At 34.3% G+C, this 16,708-nt stretch overlaps 1 protein-coding gene across 2 annotated transcripts; it reads right to left on the bottom strand.

Annotated features, from left to right (window-relative positions):
* Positions 1–1,838: 1,838 nt before the first annotated feature.
* LOC121786120 (THO complex subunit 3) lies at positions 1,839–7,541 on the bottom strand. 2 transcript variants are annotated; one of them, XM_042184659.1, is made up of 12 exons: positions 7,452–7,541; positions 7,145–7,250; positions 6,965–7,060; positions 5,352–5,481; positions 4,701–4,792; positions 4,542–4,610; positions 3,424–3,481; positions 3,221–3,320; positions 2,956–3,042; positions 2,758–2,836; positions 2,207–2,339; positions 1,839–2,126 (listed from the first exon to the last, which is right to left on the bottom strand). In XM_042184659.1, the coding sequence occupies exons 2-12, from the start codon at positions 7,205–7,207 to the stop codon at positions 2,092–2,094; spliced, it is 942 nt and encodes a 313-aa protein (XP_042040593.1). In that variant the 5' UTR covers positions 7,208–7,250; positions 7,452–7,541; the 3' UTR covers positions 1,839–2,091. The 2 variants fall into 2 exon arrangements, with proteins under 2 accessions (XP_042040593.1, XP_042040592.1); XM_042184658.1 differs by lacking the exon at positions 7,452–7,541 and adding an exon at positions 7,337–7,368.
* Between the last annotated feature and the right edge of the window lie 9,167 nt (positions 7,542–16,708).

The raw sequence follows: 16,708 nt of genomic DNA on the forward strand, positions 1-16,708 counted from the left end.
TCCTCAAACCAACCGACGAGTCTCCCTTCTCATTTCACCATTCAGCCAATGAGGTTGTGCCAAATGGCACAATTTCATTGGCTGATATTTTTATTTTTAATAATTAATATATCTTTAATGTATTATATTAAAAAATTATAAAATTTATACCAAAATTCATCATTTTTCTTCCTCTATAAATAGAGACCACATTTGCTATAGTTTTGCACACAAAAAAATATCATCTTTTCTCCTCCTATAATCCTTATTGTTTAGTAGAATTTCATATTTTCTAGTTTCCCTTGTTGCTAGCTATGGAGGATTATGAGGATATTATATTCTCTGATTCCCAAAACTTCAACCCTTCCCAAAATATTAACCCTTCTCAAGATTATTTCCCTAGCTTTGATGATTTTCCGAATTCTGAGCAATTTCAAAGTTCATTTCAAAATCAACATTCAAGCCAAGCCATATCACAAACCAAGAATGTTGTAAACACCCCACATGGTTGGAGTGAGCAATAATAAGTATTTCATGTAATAATAATAGTATTAAAAATAATATAAAAATAAATATATAATAGTGGGGTTGGGTGGTCATTGATAAACCATGAAAATATGTGTGGTTGGGTTGGGTGAATATTAATGATGTGGAAGATGATGTGGATGAGATAGAAATGAATTAAATATTGAAAAAGTGGATGGTTGGGTTGGGTTGGACGGTTGCTGATAAACATGGTCTTATAGACCCCCATTTTCCATCTGCTGCCCGCCTTCTTGCACCTATTTTAGAGATGGTTGATGAAGTTAATCAGTTTATGATTTATTTAGATTAGCTTCTGGTAGAAATTATTTGAGCTTTGATAGCATTGTGAACTCTGATGGACATCATATGGTCATGCTGAAATACACTCTGTTGAATTTTTGAACAGTTTGAAATGTTCAGGTACTCCTAATCATTAATTGTTGTTGAAAGTTGGGACTTCTGTCATGTTGTTGAGAAATGTAGATCATTCTTATGGATTGTGTGATGGTACCCGTTTGATAATTACTCGATTAGGTGATCATCTTTTGGAGGCCGAGGTTGTGGTTGGTCATAAAGTTTTGATACCTGGAATAGAATGTCCTTGGTACCATCTGATCTAAGGTTCCCGTTCAAGTTTCAACGGCGGTAGTTTCCTTTGGCCGTGTCGTATGCTATGACGATTAATAAAAGTCAAGGCCAATCACTTTCACATGTTAGTTTGTATTTGAGGACATGTCTTCACTCACGGACAATTGTATATTGCTATATCAAGAGTTATGAGTCGTGAAGATGGAAGATTTTAGTTTGTGAAGATTAAGTTGATAGCAATAGTGAATCCAATGTTAATGTTGTTTATAAATAAGTATTTCAAAACTTATGAATTTCTTGTTAGATAATTAATGTGTTTCTTTTCATTACTAAATTTAAGAAAACAATATAAGTTAAAATAGAGAAAGAATAAAGTATATAAAGAAAAGAATAAATTAGGAGAGTAAATAAAATAAATATGGAGTAGAGAAGAAATTGAAGTAAGCTAATTTAAAGGATTGTTTTTATAAAAGAAAAGAAAAGAAAATACCACTTACTACATTATGAGGGTGATGGTCATATTTTACAACAGACCAAATACATGCGTTTGATTGACCAAGCAACATGGTAAATTAGACTTTGGTAGGATAGATGGATCCAAGATAGAAGTACGCTAAACTGTCATTTTTGTGGTGTACATATTTTCTACTCTTGTTATGCTTCGAAATTTCTCTCTACAACATAATTAATACTTTTGGGATTTCTAAAATTGGGTTAGTGTAACTTATCAACAAAGTCTGCTCAACTCATGTAAACGATGTATATTATCTATTTGTCAGATTACATTACTGTTTCAAAGTGCACAAGGCTAGACCAGCTCCAGTTTAAAAGCAGAAGTAAAATAGCCTACGTCCTGATATAACAAAAATTCAATCAAGCAGAGGAATTAAGACGTATAGAGCGTGTTCATTGTTTCCAGAAATGAGACGATGTCTTGCCAAATAGATTTTCACAGTGTTGGGCTCTTGCAGCTCTCAGCAGCAGCCGGGTAAGGTTAAGCTAGGCGCTCTCAAACCCAAATATTCGAAAAACACCTGGTCATTACAACAGCAAGGTGATTTTTCATACAAAGGGAACTTCATTCACATTTACCTATCCTGGAAAAGAATTATACCTTCATCAGTCTGGTATTTGTTCTTGTCGTCTCCAGCATATGCAAGTAAGTTGTACTTGGGATTCCACTCCACACTGTTCATGGCTGCACGGCACGGAATTTGGTGGACTGGTCGGCCTGTGTGAACATTGGACTGTGGAAAATTTAGCATAATAGCTGACAACACGAAATTCCTCACTACTGCAGCATGATTTCAATTATGGGGTCACTTTATGTAGTTGTGGAATATCCTTATTTTACTCGAATATTCCATATAATCTATATCTATTTTTCTAGTACATGATTTTGTTCATTCTCATCTATATTTAGTGTTGACAGTTGAATTGTCATGTATTGATACGTCCACTAATACGTGTTGACATTGATAATAATCTGTCTCTAAGAAACACAAACTCTAAGAGATGAACTTATCTTTAACAAACTAATGACTATAGTCCTAAAACAATAAACAAGTAAAAGATAAAACTAGAACAGGGAACAGATATTGCAGGAAATTGATCGGTATCAAAGTGCCATATTGAAGCTAGAGCATACAATTCAGGCATACTCACAATATCAATGAACAAGTCCTCACTGGCAGAAGCAATGTATTCTCCAGTGTGATTGAAACTAATAGTCCGAACAGGCCACCTAGAAAGATAAAGAAACGGTCCAAGTATTCTCAACTTGATGAGATTCGCACAAAATTACGATCTTAGTGGAGAAGCCATGGGAAAGGGTTCAGAAGATAGAAGGAGAGAGCATCTTACTCAAGTTTTGTGAATGTACGGACACAAAGCATCTCCTTTATATCCCAGAGGCTGACTAATGAGTCAGCACTTCCCACAGCAAAATACCTACACAAGGACAAAAAATAGTTCCAGAAAGATTGTATTGACATCTAGCAATCATTTTTTGTCAACCCCCTCATATTAGATAAGGTTTACACAGTTGCACGGCCTGGATACATAGAATGACCAGTCTATTTTAATATACACATAGAAAAAAGGAATCAGATGTTGATCTGAGGCGCACCTTCCTGCCGGGTCAATCGCAATACAATAGCAACCTGCTGTATGAGCCATGAGGGTTCCAACTGCTCGGAGTGATGGATAGGCAAGCACTTCAACAGTACCTACGATGGAGCAAAACCAGAAAAGGAGAGGGGGGTACATGGTCAGGCATCAAACAGCAAAGTCAAGACAAGACAACAAAAACATGACCTTTTCCTTTCTCACCATTCCCAGTAGTTAAAAAGAACATATCACCCGTCATGTTCCATGCTATCTCATTCACCTGATACGTAACAAGAGGTGAATGTTGGTATTAAAATCTCTATCCTCATATTTCAGTGTCTTGCACCATTCTGATATTAAACAGGCAGAGCATGGAAGTAACCGTAACAAGATATGCTGCTTCAATCAGAATACCGATAACAGGAATTGAGATGGGTCAAATTTAATTTGTCCAGCCACTGAAAGACTCAAGTTATAAATAACTTAATCCTTGTAAGAGGAGAAAGGGCTCAATATTATAACTTGACTTGTCAAATGGAAAGAAATGGCACATGTATTTTTGCAACCAAGAATCGACAACAATTGAAAACAAAAAAGGGAACACTCGGAAAAAAAGGTAAAAGTTTCTCTAGTTGTTAATAAAGAGAATAACTATAACTATATGAAGACTACGGAGGTGTTTGGTATGAAGTAATAGAGGAGGGAATGGAATGGTCATTCCTACCTCCATTCCATTCATTTGCTTGGTATGATCTTTTCTTATGAAACACCATTCTTACCAGATTAGGAATAGTCATTCCTTCCTCAACCCATGGTATTAACAATTTGTAACTTATTAAACCTAGTGTCTTTCTTTTCTGGTGCAATTACAAATTACTCCCTCCGTCTCCAAACAGTATGAACTTTGGGTTCGGCACGGGTTTTAATGCATTATCGGTAAAGTAAGAGAGAGATAGATAGAGAAAGTTTTTTAAGTATTGTTAGTGGAGAATGGGTCCCACCTCATTAGAGAGAAGGGAGTTTTCAAAATTAAAAGTTCATACTCTTTGGGGATGGACGAAAAAGGAAATAGTGCATACTCTTTAGGGACAGAGGGAGTACAAGATTTAGCATGATCCGAATGGAATCAATCAAGGAACCAAGATTCAATAACTTTTGCATTCTCTGTGCATACCAAGCATAGGAATCACATAAGGTCTGCCATTTGGTTCATACCTCATTTTGTTCCCCCTTCATTACATTATATCATATTAAGCACCTCCTAAATGTATAACAATTGGACATTTCTGAAAACTGAGTGAAGGAATAACATACAAGAATGAGTCAGTTGAAACTTATACCTCATAGTTGAACTTGCGCTTATGTATGGGCTTAAACTTGCGTACATCCAATATTGTTAACTCGTCATCCTGAAGTACGTAGAAAAAACAGGTGAGACCATTGGATGCTGATACTAACAGATGTTATCATTCAACGAAATCTGAGTTGAAATAGTTTACCCTATTACCAACAGCAATGTGGGTTCCATCAGGCTTATAAGTAATATTAATGTTTTCCCCACTAAGTTCTGCTTGCTGTGAACATTTTCCACCTGCAAGTCACAGGAAAAACACCATAAAGTATTTTTTAGCACCAACCAAGCAATTATGGAGGGGAGGCAGATGAGATGGTGAGCCATGCAAGTCACATGATATCCAACACCATGAAGTTCCTTGTAGGGATGTTTTCCTCCCATTGTTGGATTTAAGATTTTAAGTATTAACAATCCATAGCCAAATATTGGTAATTTATTTAATATCCCCCCTGCATAATATCCAACTCCATGAAGTTCCTTGTAGGCACGCATATTTGCATTATATTGGAGGATATTAAATAAATCACCATTATTCGACAATGGATTGTAAATACTTAAAATCTGAAATCCAACAATGGGAGGAAAGCAGGCACAGACAATTAAAGTTGATAATATAAAAATTTGAAATTGATTATTTACTGAACTTGAAATTTAATTTAAGGTTCTCCATGATAAACACAAAAGAAATCTAATGGCTTAACTTAAAATCAGTATAAAAATGCCAGGCGTTCAATATAAACGCATAACGGAAATTTCTGATTCTCAAAATTGTCTAAGTTAGGGCACCATAACTTACTGCGAGCATCCCATAAGCGAACAGTCTTGTCACCGGATGCTGTTGCAATCAAATCTGCATGTTTCGGATCCCAGCATAGCTGATCTACACTATCAGAATGCCCCTTCAGCTCAATATCTTTAACCTTACCCTGCATTTTCAGATTACATATCTATCACATCCTAAAAAACAAGAGCAAGCATAGTCACGATGATCACAGAAGGAAGCCCTAAAACTCGTGAGATGAGAGATGGTAAAACTAAAATTTAGTTGTTACGTACTCACTTTCAGAAACCAAAGGCCTATCAACCTCCGATATCAAGATAATGAACAACTAAGGAACTTCTTGAGCAAATGCACCATGCAATTCACACAAACTGATGAAAACACGGGGATGAAACTCCTATACTAAGTTTCACCCCAGTTGCGCCTTGCATGCATCAGCCAGTTTATCATCTATTCTGCTTCTATCAATATGCTCCACACGAAAAAAGATGACCAAACTTAATATGCCAACTCTAAAGTCAAGAATCATAACTTTTTGAAAGAAAAAAAACAAGTAATTCTATGAATGGAGAAAAGACAGTACAAGGATTAAGTTCTTACTCAAGTGTAGAGGCTATATCCAATCTAGAAAGGACAATTCCAATTTCTAACAGATTGGATTTATAGTAATAATGGTTTGGTGCATAACAAGCTACTCTAAGCTCGAACCTATCCTATACCTCCTCTAAATGTTCCTCAGAATCCTTGCAAGTTCTTCAAATCCTTTTAAGCCAGAGGAATCACATGTCAGAATGAATAGCCCCCAAAGTATAGTAATTACTAAGTACCCTCCTTTGTACTAAATCATAGGTCCCAAATTAGATAAAAACAGATCAACAAATGCATGATAGTTTATTGTAGTCCAAACTCTCCTTCGTAACACCCAGCCATAAACAGAATAAAATAAAGAGCCAGGCGATGTGAGTCAAGTCTTCAATGTTCTTGTATAACAGCTACCAGCTTGTGACCATTTAAGCATGTAAAAATTTCCTTTGTAGTGCATCACGGATGAGCAGCTTATCAGAGAATAAAAACATTCTAGGTACGATAACCCACCAAAATAGATCAGATATTTGCTATGAACTCCACTTTATCACCTTTTGAAGCTTTCCATTCCACATTAATAGATTTGGAGCTATAGATTGTGAAAACAATATATACACAAGTTCCTATATAATGGATTTTGAATCCTCCGTTTTGATGAATTTGGGATTCAAGATAAAGTCAGCTGAAAAATCCTTCCCCTATATTCTCTCCTCAATTCCAATTCCGCAAGTGATACAGAAACTTTGCCCTAAGCTTCATGATAATAAAATTAATATAGTAAATCCTAAGCAGGCTGGCCCGAATGGTTGCTTTAGTAGTTAGTACCACACTGGAGACACAATGCAAGGAAATTATTCAGCACGCGCAGCAAATTTAGCACATTTTGAACTAGTTTCATCTCAAATCGCTTGCTTATTTTGTAGCAGAAGAGTTCCCAGTATGCAGCAAGATTTGTTGTGAGCTTAAACAATAACACTACCGGAAACAAACAATAGAAATTAGAGCTTAATGCAAACCAAAATGAAGCATGATTGGATCTTTACATGGCCATGAGGTTCAATGTGCCAAACTCGGGCCGTCTGATCAACGGAACCGGAGGCCAGTTTCGTGCCCGCGCAATTCCATGCTACCGAATGCACCTGTAATTGATAAAAGCGATGCGGAAATAGATCAACTGAAATTCCTAGATAAACAAATTCAGAGCGGTTTGCTAGGGTCTGCACCTTTTTCTTATGGCCTTGGTACTCTCTACTGTGGAGTGTGTTGAACGGTATGGTCTCATCCATCAGCTCTGCAATTTTGTCCCGCCAAATCCTACAACTCTTGATCCTAAATGTTGTGAAATTTAGAGAACTTAATTAGCTAAGGGCAACGCCAACCATACACCAAAACGTCCAGTTAAAAACAGCCCCAACCATACACCAAAACGCATCTCAAATTCCCCAAATTTGCGTTTTTTGAACAGTGCTGTAGCTGCATAATTTGTGAAAAATTGCAAAATGTATGTATTTATTGGGGGAAGAAACATACCTGTGGCCTGATGAAGAGTAAAGGGCGGAAACAAGAACCGTAGATGGATAGGCGACGGGTTCTCTTCAATAAAAGAAGACGATAGTCGTGGGTGGGCCTCTATTATGTTCATGGGCCTCAATTATACTCCTATCAGTATTTTTAAAATAGCAACTATTTCAATTTTAGTTCATTCCTTAAAAATAGCAACTTTTAAACTTTCTATTTTAGGAAATCTTCACAACTATATACATTAATTTTTTACCACTTATACTACTAATAAAGTGGACCCCATAATTCACTATCATTAATTTTTCTCTTCATCTCTCTTACTTTACCACTTTTTTCTCTCTCATACTTTACTAATTTTTCTATCCCCTTTCTTACTTTACCAAATTATGCATTAAAACTCATGTTGTTTCAAATGTTTCTATTTTTAGAAAACGGAGGGAGTATTATTTAATTATAATCAATTAGTAAAAGATTAAGATATTTAATTGTTAATTGTATTGATATTTGGTTATGTTTAGTAGAGCTAATTAACTATGTTAACACTACACGAATTTAGAATTTTGAGTTTGTATAAGTAGGATTTGTTTAAATATATTTGAATTTTAGATCTATATTTAAGTATTTAATCAAGGTTAAGTATATGTAGTATTTAGTTTAAGTTTAATTATTCTTTCATGTATTATTTAGTTAAAAACTCAGTTAACATTCATTTATTTTATATAAATTAGTATTAAATAATTATTTTCTATAATTTGTGATATTATATATAATATTATATTTAAATTTAATACTATAAGAAAATAAATTAAACAATATGATATTTATTTTATAATAAAATATTAAATTATTATGGGGTTAATGTACAATTTAAATAAATATGTAGGTAAGATTGAAAAAGTAAAAAGAAGTAGGTTAATATAGAATATTCTTTTAGGCATTTTAGTGTAAATGTTTGGAGTAGAATTATTGTTTGATGTGACAGAACTGGAAAAAATGAGTTTGAATTTGATGTAAATGATTGGAGATGGTCTAAGAAATTGGAGTGATGGATTATCGTAGGGTTTTGAAATTTTGAGAAGACGCACTAGAAAATTTTTCGACCTTGGCCACTCGGCAATCATTGAGTAGTGTGTGGGGCCGTGTTCGTCAACATTTTCCATTTCAATGCACTTTATTTTGACATTATATTTCAGCAATTAGAGCTTAGAAGTACCAATTAAATGTACTAATGTAGTAAAGTTATTAAAATTGATGCATACTCCCTCCTTTAACGTCCACGAAAATAGTCTTATTTTGCCATTTTGAAATATCTACAAAAAAGAATCTCATTTCTAAAAATAAAAAGTTTCTTTATTATACTTTTCTCATCTCTCTCGTACTTTATCTGCTGTTTCTACCTATCTATCTCATTTGACTCACTTTTTTCTTCATCTCTTATTTTACCAATTTCTCATTAAAATTCGTGTCATCCACAAATGAGACTATTTTTTGTGGCGAGGGAGTATAACGAAAAGTAAATGGAAAAAGATATTGAAATATAGATCTCATACTTCTGCGATGTACTAGGGTCTTATGCCTTCTTAGTATAAAACTCAACACAAATCACAACCCTTGAATTCTTAAATTGGATGGTTGTGATAATAATAGTCGAACTACATTATTAGACTAGAAATATATATTAAACTATAAAGCCATTAGACTAAATTAGTAAACTAAAAATATACATTATTAGATAACACGTGACATTAATTTAACTGTTAGATGACAAGATCCAATGGACCGACAAGTGTTTTGTGTTTTGCATATATTTGGGGTATGAATCTGAATACATCCCCATACTTATATACTCAAATCTATACATAAAAAATGAATTAACAAAATTCTTGACTTAGTTACTATTTGTAGTAAATATGAAATGAGATTCCTAATGGATCAAGTGTTAAATTGAGATTCCTAATTAGAGAGTAATTTAGTTTTTTTCATAGGTATTTTTTCCTAAATATTACATTTTACTTCTAGCTTTTTTTTTACTTTAAAGAGAGTGATTATCTTTATATTATGGTTAGTGTTACATTTCACCTAATAGTAATATTTACATGAATGAAGTAGTCATACACTAAGTAGTACTACTTTGTTCTTGTTTATCCAATTATTTATATATTTAATATTTTCTTATTGTTTTAATCGTATTTTTGGTGATGAGATTTTATATGCTAATGTTATATACTACTATAAATGAGTACACTGCAAAAATCTCTATGTACAATATATGATGCATATTCATAACATTTTGTGAAAATGAATTGCATTCGAGATATTGGACAAAATTTGAATTCATTTAAGAATTTTTTTTTCATTTTCATGTCATTTTGTCCTTACCAATTTCAGTGACACTATTGAGATTTTCTGTAACATCCCCAACTCAATATACCATTTTATTATCAGGTGATAATTGAAAATTTCAAATGAAATTAAACTGAAAAGTCATTTCTTTATTGATAAGATATATAATGATATTTTATAGACAATATAAACATTTATATTTGAACAGTTATTATACTGTACAAACTCCAACTATGATTTGGACTGTTAGAAAATGACAACATAAGACAAAATAATAACAACAAAAAATGTCAACACAGTGTTGACGGTTGATGTTGTGTTGACATTTTTTGTTGTTGTTATTTTGTCATCTGTTGACATTTTCTAATGATTCAGATCAAAGTTTGGAGTTTGTACAATATTTAGAGTTTGCATTTTATCACTACCCTATATATATGTGTGTATTATCAATATTTCACAATTAACATATACCAGTTTTTCGATGAATATTTTCAATTTATGTAATCTATCATTATGTGGGAGAGAATCCATGATGGTTGCTATCTTCGTGCGGAAGTCGAATGCGTGCTTGGGCCCCTAAGAACACTGATAGTAAATCCATATTATTTATTTTACCCTGAAATATAGAATAAACATAAATTTTATTGGATATAAGCATTAAAATATGTTAACTATATTTGAGCTTTGTCGTTTGAAATAAACAGACAATAAACTTATTCAACTCTTTCATATTCCACTCATAGCTGAATAGCATTCTACCCGCGTCCATACTTTGTGCAAAAGAGGAAAGTAATCAAAAATTATATTTTAAACATGTTTTATCGTACTAGTAATATAGTTAATATGAACTTACAAAATTGGACAGCCTCTCGTTACAACAAAACTCTGCCACATTTTTCAATGACAAGCTTAGGTTGTGCAGTACTATCACGTTCTGGCATTCATCCGCTTATATTTATCCTTGTTGAGCTCACTGGTGCCCCTATTTTTATCTATGTTAAAGTCACTGGTGCCCCTTTCACTAGGTTCTCATTGTTTACAACAAACCTGTATTTGTTTCTTACCCCGATCACCACTAATAAACATCACCCAAACCATATCATCGGCAAACATCCTCTAATGATCTCATATAATCAGCTGACTATATGGAAATTAAACCAGTATCCTTAGCTGCATTATAATGTTTTAAACATGTAATATCTATATTACAATAAAGTTAAACTGAAATCATTTAAATTAAATGTACATTCGTATTGTCATAAAAAGTTGTATAGTAATAACTCTTATCTAATATCACGTTCCACTTCTCACAACGTGGAAGTGCAGTTTCAGAGGTTTTCAATACACAAGACTTGGCCAAATCTGGTATGAGTTCAATGAGCCACAACTTCAAAGCCTACACAACGCCTTTTAGGTGATATTTTGGGTTTTCTTTAATTTTTTTTTACCCGAATTGGTAATATATTTGCTCAAAACATAATAAGATAACGAACCTCAAGGGAAGTTCTCCCATGTCCCTTCATCCTCAATTAAATTCCACAACCATGGCCTCATTACGTTTTGTCCAAGCCCAAGAAGTACTGCGTGACCTATAATCAAGTTTGCCATTTTTTAATATGCGCTAGATTCAGTTCCAAACCCATTATCCTTAAACTTGTTTTGTACCATTATTATGCTGGGATATATACCATCGAAATGCTGACATAAAATCTCATCTTCAGTCACGTCGTTCTTTCATGTTCTTTACTTTAGTCCGGTTATCATTGCATACACTTTTGCAGTGCATTTAACAATCTGTCACCCAATAGAGAACCACCTCTCATTGGCATGTATAGTTTGCCCTCTATCTGTCGGGCAAGGAAATAATATATAGCACTGGTAGACATTGACTATTAGAAATTGACCACTCACCCCTTAAAAAGACATTGTTAGGGGGTTAGCCATACTTATATAGATGAGGTATGATGATCATCAAGTCGATGTGGGACAAGATTTAGGAGTTTTGACACGCCACTCATGTGTGGGTCGAAATGACATATCAGACTTCCATTACCTGAATAAGCAAGAGAAGAGATAAAGAGATGAAATCCATCATATAATTCGGCCCGCTCTGATACCATATTAGAAGTGTGTCACTCACCCCTTAAATGGTCTGGTAAGAGGTATGATTATTCATAATTATATAGATGAGCTAGGATCATCACCAAGTCGATGTGGTACAAAGATTTAAGAGTTTTAACATTAACTGTTTCACATTCAACAGCCTGCAAATGAACTTAAACGGAACTTGCTCACTTCTTGAGCACAACACTTTAGATTTAACACCGGCATCAACATGTCATCAAGGCAAGTTTCATCCAATTAAACCCAACCTATAACAGTTAAAATAATTGTAAACAAGACGAGCCACGAGAACATCAAAGAACATCAAAGAATATGACAGATCAGTAGGTGGACACTTTGTTACTTATGTGCAGAACAGTAGGTGAACACTTTATTACTTATGTGCATGAAACACAATTGTTACATGAATACATGTCCTTTAAATAATTTTTAGTTTACATAAAATATCTTAAATTCTCGTTCGAGTTCAACTAAACAATCAAATTAAAGCAACCAAATTCATTTAGTAACTTATATAACTCGATATATAACTTTGTTATTTGATGATTCAAGGTTAAATCATACCGGAGGTTCATGTTGAATGAATTCCGCCGATTCCCCCTCTGTTTTGCTGTGGTTGGATTTCGTTATTGTTGTGATCGGAAAATCTCTCTATTCAGGGGTTGCTGCTGCTCTATTTGTCCGGTTGAGTCTCTGATCAGGATTTGGACATTAATTGTGGTGGAATTTTAAAGAACAGACATGCGGCTAATAACGGCTTCGCATATTTTAACCTAAATGGGTGATAACATTGGAAATCCACTATAATATGAATAGACAAATAGTCGCCAGATGTTAAATACTCGATTTTAAATTTCAATTCACGACTCCCAACTTAGTTTGTTGGAAGGACAATTATACATCATCTGGATGCGAAAAAAGAATCTGACGAACAACAAGAGTTATACTCGAATGATGCATAATTGTCCTTCCAACGAGCTACATTGGGAGTCGTGATTTGAAATTTAAAATTGTGTATTTAGCATCTGACGATTTTTTGTCCGTTCATATTATAGCAGATTTCTAATGTTATCACCCATTTAGGTTAAAATGTGCAAAGCCGTTATATTAGTCGCACGTCTGTTCTTTAAGATTTACAAAATCCCTGAATAGAGAGATTTTTCGATCACAACAATAACGAAATCCGGTATGATTTAACATTGAATCAACACCTTTCATTAAACATAAACCTTCAGTGTGATTTAACCTTGAATCATCAAATAACAAGTTATACACCGAGTTATATAAGTTACTAAATGAATTTGGTTGCTTTAAATTGATTATATAGTTTGAACTTGGAAAAGAATTTAGGATATTTTATGTGAACTAAAATTTATCTAAAGGTCATGTATTCGTGTAACAATTGGTTTCACTCACATGATTAACAAATTGCCCACCTACTGATTTGTCATATTCTTTGATGTTCATGTGGCTATTTGATGAGACTCGTTTCACGCATGTGTGTTATCATAAAACTACATCAAATTCTGTGAACTAACGTCTAATTTTGAACCAGGTGTGTATGAAAGTCCGTCATTAAAAAAAAATGAGTTGATCAACTGGGCGGACGAATGGATCAGGGGAAAGAGTTAAATTCGCTGCGTAAATGGATCAAGTTGGATCAAATGGCATACATCGGGAGCACTTGTTTAGAAAACTAATGCGTCACACAAGAAAGATCCCCAAGGGCAAAGGGTAAAGCAGACTTTTTAGAGAACAAATACCCTAAGGATCAAGACCTCATGTCTTCCTATAAATGGAAATAGAGGAGGAAGGAGACAGCTTCGAACGGACGGCGTTCATTAGTTTTCAACTCTCTTCCAAAGCTGAAATGAGAGCTCCCAACACTCCGCTCCGAGAAGGAGCGATGGTTCTCGGCTTAGTTTAGCTTAGTTATGGTTTGATGTTGGTTTTTGTCACTATAATCAGTCGTTTTGGCTATCCGCTCCGAGAAGGAGCGATGAAACAAGTTTCTGTTTTCTTAGTTATTTCGGTCTATGTTTTTGTTGCTACTCATGACCTTCAGATTTAGTAATTTCAGTGTTATGATCTCATTTCATCGCTTGAACTTCCTGTTGTTATGCATAATCTCTCCGATATGTTTGATTTCCTATTCGATGTATGTCTTAGCTCAAATGTTTGTTGCGGTTTGATCTGATGTATCTGAGTCTTCGATTTATGTTTCATTTGATTGCGAAGGAGATTTATAGATGAAATGCGTTAGGAATTTTAGATCTGATAGATGAGTTTGAATTTCTGCATGATTATGAGTTTGATTCTTGTTTACGTGAATATGGTTAAGTTTTTAGGAGCAGATTTGAGTTTGCAAGTTGTTATGATGTTTCGTTGTTATTCAGATCTGCTTTTCCTCTGTTTTTCATGTTGAATCTTTGAAGAAGATGAATTTGTTAAGGAAGTTTTGCTTTATCGGACGTTTTGACAGTTATCGCTTTATTCTTTTTGTCCATTTTAGGAAATCATAGGATGAGTTGATCAAGTAGATTCCATCAGTTTAGTAAGTGGATCATTTTAGTTTAGTTAGTTTAGTCTTTCAAGTTAATTGTCCCAACTTAACCCACTGTAGTGAAGCGTGGCAGCAACCATCCCATTCGTGTCCGCAACCAATGGCAAACACATCATCTCTGTGGGATCGATCCTTACTTCCCTATACTAGTTAATAGTATTGTAGGTTAAGGTTTTGAAAACACTTTTGTGTCTCCCTGTTTATCTCACTCCAGGCGGATTAAGTTAAGTTGATAGAAGGCACGCCCCTGACCAGCTTGATCAGCTTGACAATCCAGCTCGAGCAAGCCACAACGATAAAAATAAGATGAAGGAAAACGAAACGTGGAAGCGAGACATTTTCACTATTCTTGTTTACAACCATTTAACTGTTATAAGTTGAGTTTAATTGGACGAAATTTGCCTTGATGAATATACCTTGCACATTAAGTCAATACAATTGAGGGAGTTTGGCTGACATGTTGATGCTGACATGTTGATGTCATTGTTAAATCTAAGGTGTCATTGGCAGGCTGTTGAATGTGAAGCAGTCAATGTTAAAACTCTTAAATTTTGTCCCATATGGACTTGATGATGATCATAGCTCATCTATATAAATATGGATAATCCCCCTACAAGGCCTTTTAAGGGTTGAGTGGCCAATTTCTAATATGGTATCAGAGCGAGCCCAAGTCGATGATGGGTTTAATATCTTTATCTCTTCTCTTGCCTACTCACGTGATGGAAATCCGATGTGTCATTCCGGCCCACAAATGAGGGGGCATGTTAAAACTATTAAATATTGTCCCACAACGACTTGGCGATGATCCTAGCTCATCTATGTAAGTATGGATAACTCCCCAAGGACTTTTAAGGGGTGAGTGACCCGTTTCTAATAGTCAATGTCTATCAGTGTTGTACATTATTTCCTTGCCCAACAGATAGATGGCAAATCTATACATGCCAATGAGAGGTGGTTCTCTATTGGTGGGCAGATTGTTAAATTCACTCCAAAAGTGTATGCAATGATAGCCGGACTCATGTTAGAACATGAAAGATCGACATGACCGAATATGAGATTTTATGTCAGCATTTCGATGGTATATATCCCAGCATAATAATGGTACAAAACAAGTTTAAGGATAAGAGGATTGGAACTGAATCTAACACATATTTGAAGATGACAAACTTGATCATAGTTCACGCAGTACTTCTTGTGTTTCGACAAAATGCAATGAGGCCATAGCTGTGGAATTTAACTGAGGATGAAAAGGCATGAGAGAACTTACCCTGGGGTTCGTTATCTTATTATGTTTTGAGCAAATATATATTATCAATTCGGGTTAAAAAATTAAGGAAAACCCGAAATACCACCTGAAAGGTGCTATGTGGGCTTTGAAGTTATGGCTTATTGAACTCATACCAGATTTGGCAGAGCCCCGTGCGTTGAAAACCTCTGAAACTGCACTTCCATGCTTCCACGATGTGAGAGGTGGAACGTGATACTAGATAAGAGTCATGACTATACAACTTTCTATGACAATACAAAGGTACATTTAATTTAAATGATTTCAGTTTAACTTTATCGTAATATAGATATTACATGATTAAAACATTATAATGCACCTAAGGGTATAAGATTTAACTCCATCGGGTGAAGAAGAGACAACTAATTTTATGAGATCATTAGAGGATATTTATGCCAATGATAAGGTTTGGGTGATGTGTATGGTGATCGAGCATGTAAGATTAGGAAACAAACATGGTTTGCTGTAAACACGGAGAACCTTGTAACCATACCACCATAAATTGGAAAGTGCTCGAAATTGACAACCTTTATATATCTTGAACAACATGATGCCAGGTCTAGCATGATCCTTTCATTGCTTTTTCTTGATACAACAATGTTGATCACAAGGAGGCAGCTCAGTTCTCCAATCTATCAATCCGTAGATGAATTGTCCATGAAAGTCTCCATAACTTGCTTATGGACACCAATCAAATAAAATCACTGTTTTAGGTAGGAAACAACAATATATTATTCTAAATTAAATAATTTCATTTATTAAATTGAGATTTATATTAAGTCATAATAGTGTCAAAATCTTGATTAACTAAAAAATCAAAATAAATCAATAATTTAAAGGCAATTTTTAAAGCTAATATTTAAAACTAAAACTGAATATAAATTTTTACTATAGTAAATACCCCACAAGCTGCCATATTTCTAAAATCACAGATAAAAACATGAAAAACAT

This window comes from Salvia splendens, chromosome 22, assembly GCF_004379255.2.
Source record: "Salvia splendens isolate huo1 chromosome 22, SspV2, whole genome shotgun sequence".
Lineage (NCBI taxonomy): Eukaryota > Viridiplantae > Streptophyta > Magnoliopsida > Lamiales > Lamiaceae > Salvia > Salvia splendens.

What these genes read in the sequence shown, in the direction of transcription:
- LOC121786120 (XM_042184658.1), bottom strand. An exon ending in ACATTGAACCTCATGGCCAT is followed by an intron (nt 5,482 to 6,964) that starts GTAAAGATCCAA and finishes CTGAAAATGCAG; the next exon opens with GGTAAGGTTAAAGATATTGA. An exon ending in GCGATTGACCCGGCAGGAAG is followed by an intron (nt 3,043 to 3,220) that starts GTGCGCCTCAGA and finishes GTCCTTGTGTAG; the next exon opens with GTATTTTGCTGTGGGAAGTG.